The sequence below is a fragment of the Pseudochaenichthys georgianus genome, chromosome 8, assembly GCF_902827115.2.
Source record: "Pseudochaenichthys georgianus chromosome 8, fPseGeo1.2, whole genome shotgun sequence".
Classification (NCBI taxonomy): domain Eukaryota; kingdom Metazoa; phylum Chordata; class Actinopteri; order Perciformes; family Channichthyidae; genus Pseudochaenichthys; species Pseudochaenichthys georgianus.
Genome location: NC_047510.2, coordinates 13,260,900 through 13,269,871, shown reverse-complemented (window position 1 = coordinate 13,269,871; position 8,972 = coordinate 13,260,900). Strand labels below are relative to the sequence as shown.

Below are 8,972 nucleotides of genomic sequence, written 5' to 3'. Positions count from 1 at the left end.
GAAACCATTTACTATTAATATGTCACACATATGTTTTTCTACCAACATCAATGAGGCAGATTTTTATTTGTATTCCCACACATTTGCCCACATAAAAACACAGGCTAGATAAATTGGCTCTAAACGTAGTCAAAACTACTGAGCTCTCACTCAGATTATTTTGGCGAAAAGCGAAGTATTCTTTTTTTGGCAGCGCGAAAGTTTAATAATTACCAGTAATTTATTTGCGGCAGATTAATTAAATCACTTTGAAAACAACGCTGTTGAGAGAAAATTCAAACACAACATGTGTTGAAGATCAAATCAACGCAAATATGAACTCAAAGCTTGTCCGCACTACTCTCGCAGAGCATGAGATATGTGTTAGTGTGATGCATCTTAAAGCAGAGACGATCTGTTCCGTGACGCATGTTTCGCGCGAAACTCAGTTTTGGAAGCTAAAAACAAATAGCGTCTTTGAAGAAGTTAAAAATGAGTAAGAAGGATAACGGTAAGACTTAGCTTGATGTAATTATGTGTTTGGCTGTAACGTGTTGTGGTGGCGTATCTGACCCTCGTATGAAGGACGGCGGTCGTATAGTTTCACTGAAATACAGTTTGAGCTCAGAAGCTATCACCTTACGTTAGCTACATATCCCTTATAATAATAAGCTAGCTCTTATGAGAGCTCACTCCAAATACGCCCACTTTTACAACAAAATACATTTATTTCAAAGAATCGTATATGGGGCGTATTTCTATAATGTTAAATAACATAAACCTTAATTGTCTTAAGCTTGTTAAGACCTAACATTAAACATAAACTACGATAATAAGGGCTAACACCTAACGCTTCCATTAAAGTGCGTCAAGGGCGGCATTTAAAAACAACCATTAAAGAACAAACAAATGTAGTAGTCATTTCTGGCTATGTTTGAGGTTTGTAGAGTATAATTGTTTGTACGCTGAGTTGCAATTGTTCAAGTTACACCTGTAAAATTCAAAGCAATTCAATGCAACTCTTCCATAAATTCCTTACTTCGTGAAGTTTATAAAGTCCAGTTTCGTTACGACGCTGAAGTTGGCTTCCGATTCAGAGCATCCGATTAGGCAGTTAAGGGGAAAGTTAAGGGACATTTAATTTACAGCGCTGAGCGAACAATCCTCCGTGTTTGAACGTCTTAAATCGCTGCATAGCCGATTTATTTGGACTGGATTATCCTAGAGAGGCTAAAGAGTCTTTATAACACAGTTTCAGATTTGTGAAACCTTCATTCTATTTGTGGAAAATACAAAAAGGGAGATTTCAGTGCTTTTTTCACATGTAGACCAAATTAGACCAGGTCCTGATCTAAAACCACTAGACCTACACTCATGAAATCTGGACTGGATGATCCCAGAGGGTCTAAAGATTCTTTATAACCCAGTTTCAGATTTGTGAAACCTTAATTCTATTTGTGAAAATACAAACAAGGGAGATTTCAGTGCTTTTTTTACATGTAGACCACATTAGACCAGGTCCTGATCTGAAACCACTAGACCTAGACTCATCAAATCTGGACTGGATTATCCCAGAGGGTCTAAAGATTCTTTATAACACAGTTTCAGATTTGTGAAACCTTTATTCTATTTGTGAAAATACAAACAAGGGAGATTTCAGTGCTTTTTTTACATGTAGACCACATTAGACCAGGTCCTGATCTGAAACCACTAGACCTACACTCATCAAATCGGGTAAGTTTGGACAGCTAATTAAGGAAGAATAAAGTCTTTACTTCTCAAATTTATTATAATTTTTTGTTGCAAATAAAAATTCAACAGATAAGTAGGTATACTTATATAAACTTACAGTAATGTATTTACAGTTGCAGGCAAAACATTTCAACAGGAAATTAAATATAGTCTATAACTAGCATTGTTCAAGTTTACTTTAAGCAACAAGCTTTGTTTGCCTAATTACAGTATGTCCTCTTGAGTACTTGCTTGGAATGTGAAAAACATTGCAAGATTAGAAAATAACACTTTGGTAACAATGGTATGAGAAAGTTGGTTCATTGTAATCCTGTCTTCTCTCAGAAAAATAATTGCTATTCATATGTTGCTTTAGGACAAAGCAGCAGAAGCTGTTCAAATGGATGAAAGACTGAAGGTTAGCCTTTTTCTTTATCTCATGAACCTGAATTCCTTTCATTTTTTTGTTTGCTATGAAACAGTATTTAAGATACGAAAACTTTGTAGCTAAAGAATTATCACCTAAATGAGGAGCATACACTTATTTTTATTTATTTATTCATTTGTTTAACAGGGACAGTGCACATTAATTAACATTCCTGTAAATGTGCCAGAGTTAGCCAAGAGGCTATTTTTCATCTGTTGTCCCTGGACAGATTTTATAAGTGAACCTAAAACAAATTTCATTTAAACAAGTAAATACAATCAAATTAAAACATGCAACATACATTACTGGAATACTTAAATACAAAGACAATAAAACAAAAACAAAAGAACATGTTGTGACGACCCCTCCCCCCTTCTGCCTGTCTGTGCTCCCTGCCTTGCTGTCCTCTGGCAGGTACTGGGAGGGAGTGTTGTCCTGTTTGTGCCCTGCCCTGCCCCCCGCTGGGAGGTTCACTTTCTGATCCTGATCTGCAGCAACCTCAGCCTTCCACCTGTGTTTGTATTTTCACAAATAAAATAAAGATTTCACAAATCTGAAACTGTGTTATAAAGAATCTTTAGCCTCTGGGATAATCCAGACCAGATTTGATGAGTCTAGGTCTAGTGGTTTTAGATCAGGACCTGGTCTAATGTGGTCAGGATGCGAAAAAAGCACTGAAATCTCCCTTGTTTGTATTTTCACAAATAGAATAAAGGTTTCACAAATGTCAAACTGGGTTATAAAGAATCTTTAGACCCTCTGGGATAATCCAGTCCAGATAAATCGGCTATGCAGCGATTTAAGAGGTTCAAACACGGAGAATCGTTCGCTCAGCGCTGTAAATTAAATGTCCCTTAACGTTCACCTTAACTGCCGAATCGGATGCTCTGAATCGGAAGCCAACTTCAGCGTCGTAGTTTCGTTGACATTGTCAGACATGTGTAATTTGAATAATAATTTCATTATTGAGGTTGTATTTTTGCATTTTTGTTATAATGAACTACATTGTATTGATATGTGTTTATAATAGTTTGGCCTCACTCTTTATAAGCAGAGGGGTATTACAAGTATAAATGAACGACACATTACAGGCACTGACTGAGTGATTAATGTTGATCCATAATGTTAAAAAGAATTTTGAAATGTTTGTGTCCCTCCATATGATCACACTGAGCTGTCATCCACAGGCACGTCAGTCATCCTTGCATATCTGAATGAGAAGAACCGACCATACAGTTCTCAGGATGTATTTTGTAATTTACAGAAGCAGCATGGATTGGGGAAAACAGTGAGTTAAATACTTGCCACATAAATGCTTTTATATGTGTGTAGCTGTAGCTTACATTTAATGATTGTTTATTTGTGATTCACCAGGCAGTGGTCAAAGCTATGGATCTGCTGGCTCTAGAGGGCAAGATAAAGGAGAAATCATACAACAAGCAAAAGATTTATTTCGCTGATCAGGTGAGTCCTTTCATCTGAATACAGTTGTGTCATGGAAAGGTAAAGTAAAGGGCCAAAGCTGCTGTTTAGATTAATCTTCTGCTGCGTACCTTCCCTACAGTCTCAGTTTAAAGACGTGGATGATGTAGAACTGAAGGCGATGGACGCTCAGATTTCACAGCTCAGCGCAGACGTGCAGTCCATCACCCAGAGCAGCAGACAGCTGGATGCAGGTGTAGTAAACTGCTTATCCTCATCCTATACCAGTTATACTATTCTTTTGAGACAGCCATACTATGCATTTTGTATGACTTCTTATAGCATGCAATTCTAAAACTTTTATTATATTTTTTACACACCATACAAAACATTTCTGACTTTTTGTAATATTTATTTCTTAATTTTTGACATACTTACTTTTTTGCAACCTCTTTATAGCATTCTTTGAAGTTCTATTTTTATTAATAATATACTATGAGTTTTCTGACATTTCTATGATTTACTCGGCCTCTGACATTTCTATGACATACTATACTTTGACTTTTTAGATAAAAAACATTCTATAGTAGGACTTTAGTATTACTATTTTTATTACATACAAGTTGGTGTCTCCAGACTTTCAGAAACTACACAGTTCTTAAGTTTGTGCATTTTTGTTTTGTTTGCGACACAAGTATAGTTCAGTCAGACAACTCATGTGTTTCTTTAACATGTTTATTAGAAGCAGCATATAGTTGAGTTTGGCATCTAGGCTCGGCCCTCATCACTCCACAGATATACATAGCACGATGACGAGTGATGATCAAATAACTATCCCCCGAGCCTACAGGTGGAAGCAACGTGGAAGTAGCTGCACAATAGCAGCAGCAAGCAATGCATCTGGCAGGTTAAATAGAGCGGCATATTAAGGAGACTCTGTTTGGTTGGTTGTAGAGTGGCAAGGGGCGTTATGTATGAATGCAGAATAAGTGCTCAAGTTGACTGCCTGAACTAGCTCGCAGGCTTCGCCCCATTTCAGTCAGACAACTCACGTGTTCCTTTAACATGTTTATTAGAAGCAGCATATAGTTGAGTTTGGCGTCTAGGCTCGGCCCTCATCACTCCACAGATATACATGGCACGATGAGTGATGATTAAATAATTATACCCCCAAAACTGCGTTGCCCGAGCCTGACGCTGGTGATGTAAGTCTGATAAGTATAGGGCCTGGCGAGCTGCCACATGGCCATTCCCCTTAAGCACAGCGGCTTTAAGGGGAACATACTACTTAGTGAGACTGCTATGTGTAGGCCTGAGGAATAGCCCAGAGCCGATTCTTCCCCAAGCACAGCGGCTTTGAGAGGAATATACTACCTATATACACTACCTAGTGAAGTGCTATGTGAAGGCACGGGAACAGCCATCCCCCTTAAGCACCACGGCTTTGAGGGCAATATACTACCTAGAGCAGGGGTGGGGAACCTTTTTCCTCTCAAGGGCCATTTCAATTTTTACAATATCCTCAGAGGGCCGTACAAGTTATTGACCTCTGCTTAAAAAAACTAAAATCACAGCCCATTCATTTCATTCTGTGCAAAGAAAAAGCAACCTCTTAATCCAGATATCTCACCATGACTCGCGTATGCATGCACGTGCAGGGTGTGGCGTGCTCCCCTGGGAAGATTTTTTTTTAAATGTTGAAGTTAAAAGCATCAATCTGGTGCACTTTGAGAGCAACATTAGGAGATCTATGGACACATCTCTCAACACCCAAACACAACTGTAAGCAGATTTTCTTTTAATTTATGGATATTTGACAAATCACTCTCCCTTTCAAACTGTATTCTTCTTTATTAATAACTGTCATATAGTATTTTATACCTGTTTACTTTATTCTCTTATTTTTTTTATAACTATAATGATCATATAAAGATGTGCCTTTACCTCACTGGTTGTAGAAAAAGCTTCTTATATTCGTTAGCATAGCTAGCTAACCAGATGCTAATGATAACAACACAGTTATTGACAGTCTTATCAGTGTGACAGATGAGCAGATCGCCACTGGGCTTTCAACTAAAGACACAGACACGCAGAAACTGCGGCATGTGTATGGACTTATCGGTACTGCAATTTCTGAAGTGCTGGAGTGGCGTTCTGGTGCTCTCCGTCAGAACTGCACCCCTGTCAGTCGAGACATATACCACGTGATGACACGTTAACCTCGTGTTGTGTTCAAGGATCCCGACCTTGGCCAGGAAAAACAGGCACTCGTTTGTTTAATTTTTTTGCGGTCTAGATTTCTTTCATTTTTTTATTTTTTGCGTGTGTTTATAAATTACCTCGAGGGCCGTACCAAATTGTCTCGGGGCCGTATACGGCCCGGAGGCCGGAGGTTCCCCACCCCTGACCTAGAGAGACTGCTGTGTCTAGGTCTTGAGGCAGCAATTATTATATACTATGATAGAATACATATAATCTAACCCAGCAACCACCTGGTATGCAATAACAGAATTATACAGATATATATCTTTGAACGTTTACTCATTCATAGAGTAGTGCAAGAGTTCATGGTTGTTTGTGCTGAAAGGATCTCATTCCTGTGAGGCATGATATAGCGCCGAAGATAACCGACGGCCCAGGATACTCAGGGTTGAGGTAGGCGGATATAGAGCTGCAGTTGTGGCTGCGCAGATTCTTAAACAGTGGGAATAGCGATCTGGGGCCATGATTTGTTTATTGCATAAATTCTAAACAAATAATGTATCATTATGTTCATCAAAGATGTATCATCCGTCATATTAGTCATTTAGTTTATGATATATTCAGTTTAGGCAGAGATCGCGCAGCTTGGAGGAGAACCCTCGTCGTTGGGTTTGCAGCCATCGAATAAACATGGGTGCCGACCCATGTGTCAGAGGGCAATGATACGAGAAGTTCAGCATGGAAGATAAAGGAACAGTTAGTTTTAGCAATGATTATTCGGGGTTCCTTGACTCCCCCAACAGAACTGTCAGACATTGAATGTTTCAAAAACAGTGTGTATATTTGATCTCCAAAGTGAATGTAGTAAGGGTGAGATTATGCTGAGGATTAAAAGGTGAGAGGTCTGTGTATATTCGCCACCTGAGAAACCCATAGAAAGCTGTAACAACTGCATCTGACATTTATCATTGTATAGTGAAACCCCTTTGTCTGAACTCATACATTAAAGTTAAGAGGCACTCTTTGTCATTGCGTGGAGGACGTGCCTTCTTGAGGCCCTTGAGGAGCAAATGAATGAATGAACTCTAGCGTGGCTTAATACTTAGCACTTGAAGATTGCAGGATTCAAATGAAAATACAATGAATGCATGAACAACTATTATATCTATTGCATAAGTACACAGAGGAGGTTGGGACAGAAGAAGATACAAGTACCAAGCTGAATTGTATGCTTTGAATCATGCTCTTGGTTGGAGGCAGAATATGGGAAATCCTTGAGGGGCTTGACGACGTGTAGATCCAGAGTCATTTGGTTGCGATCGAGTTTGTTCAAGGGAATATATCGTGGAATTAAAGGCTCCAAGCGCTGATTTAACTTCGAGAAGGTAGGACCGGTTCCAGAGTCGGAGATAGCAATAGACATTTGCAAGGACAGCAGCAGCGACGTGGAAGTAGTATCTGGCAGGTTAAATAGAGCGACTCTGTTTGGCTGGTTGTCGAGTGGCAAGGGGCGTTATCTATGAAGGCAGCACAAGTGCTCGAGTTGACTGCCTGAACTAGCTCGCCATGCTTAAGGTACCGTGTTTTTGTTTGAATACATTATAAAAGGGAATGTTTTACATTGTTTGAAATCTTGGCTCACAGAGCTGAAGGAGCTCAACAGCGCCCTGACAACAGAGGAAGTGATGTCAGAGATCAAGGAGCTGAAAGCAGAGTGTTCGGGGTACAGAGCGCGAGTGGAGAAAATAAAGTCGGCCACAAATCACGTCACACCCGAAGAGAGAGAGAAGGTAAACATCTCAGAAACATACTCAATATACTTTAACTGATTTTTGCTGTATGGCGGTAAAATGCTCATGTTTTATTTACAGGTTTACACAGACCGGAATGTTTACGTGAAAGAGTGGAAGAAGAGGAAGAGACTGGTAATGTCCAAAGAGCTGATTGATTGGTTGACATTTTTTAAGCATCAGCTTCTCAGATTCTGTATTCTGTGTTTCTTCTTTGTATTTGTAATTGGACAAAACAAGCAAACTGAAGAAATCACTATTTTTTAAAAATATTGTCTTCACTTTAAAACAAAGAATATATCATAAACTAAATCACTAATATAATGGATGATAAATCTTTGATGAAAATAATAATACATTATTTATATAGAATTGATGCAATAAAAAAATAATTTGTAGACTTCAACACAAGAACACGAGCTGTTGTAACTAAACTCCTAAACTTAGCTGTGCTGTTTCTCTCAGGCTTCAGACATGATGGATTCAATCCTGGAAGGGTATCCTAAGAGCAAAAAGCAGTTCCTGGTGAGTGAAACGAGCTGTTCGGGCCAACTCTCTGAAACTGAACTTTATGCCACCGTCTACAGTATGGGTGTTTTGCCTTCGTGCCAGTATTTATTTTTAATCAGTCATTATGGTTGTTTCCTTCGCAGGAGGAAGTTGGAGTTGAGACCGATGAGGACTGTAAGGTGGTCGTTCCAAGTACTTGAAATATCTAAAAAAAAGCTTGTTCCTTCAAGTCGGCTTAGTCACTTAGCTAAGAATATAGCTCACACCTCAGGGCAGTACGGGCCACAGTGCATTGTTTATGTATAGTTGTACATCTTTAACAAAGGCATATTTATACAAAAGAAGCTTCCGTTTTGCGAGACTCAAACGTGGAATTTCTAGATTTACACATGCATGTCACCTTATAGTTGGTTTAGTTGACCCTTTTTTAAATAAAAGCCATGAAAGCAATCCTGAGTTCTGAGGGAAATGACAATGAATTAGTTATTAGCTTTGAGAGCTGTATGTTATTTTTCATGTGTTAAAATCCATATTGTTCCCTATTTTTGGAAAACTGTAAATAAAAGACCTTAAGGGATTATGGCAGGTTGTCATGTTTTTCCCTCTTGTTTTGGTACTGTTTCTGGACTATGTAATGCTTCCAAGTTATTACATGTTCATGATAGTACTTGTCAATGAAGTGCCAACAGATATTCTCAAGTTCTTACTCGACTACATTACAATATTTAAGAGGTTTTTTTAGCTGGATGTTAGCCATTTGTATGATCTGTCCTTTTCAGCTGCACTTCATTCCCATTCTACTTAAACAGGACAATCATTTAATGTGTTTTGACTTGTGGATTTCACTTCAACAATGTGTATTTACAGTAGATTACATTTACAAGGCAACAAGACAGTCAACAAAATAAATG

At 38.7% G+C, this 8,972-nt stretch overlaps 1 protein-coding gene across 2 annotated transcripts; it reads left to right on the top strand.

The window, feature by feature from the left end:
- The first annotated feature begins 178 nt into the window (after window positions 1-178).
- psmc3ip (PSMC3 interacting protein) lies at window positions 179-8,774 on the top strand. Of its 2 annotated transcripts, XM_034089979.2 has the most exons (9): window positions 179-490; window positions 2,087-2,128; window positions 3,325-3,425; window positions 3,512-3,601; window positions 3,702-3,813; window positions 7,406-7,551; window positions 7,633-7,686; window positions 8,017-8,076; window positions 8,205-8,774. In XM_034089979.2, the coding sequence occupies exons 4-9, from the start codon at window positions 3,527-3,529 to the stop codon at window positions 8,259-8,261; spliced, it is 504 nt and encodes a 167-aa protein (XP_033945870.1). In that variant the 5' UTR covers window positions 179-490; window positions 2,087-2,128; window positions 3,325-3,425; window positions 3,512-3,526; the 3' UTR covers window positions 8,262-8,774. The 2 variants fall into 2 exon arrangements, with proteins under 2 accessions (XP_033945870.1, XP_033945869.1); XM_034089978.2 differs by lacking the exon at window positions 2,087-2,128.
- Window positions 8,775-8,972: the final 198 nt, after the last annotated feature.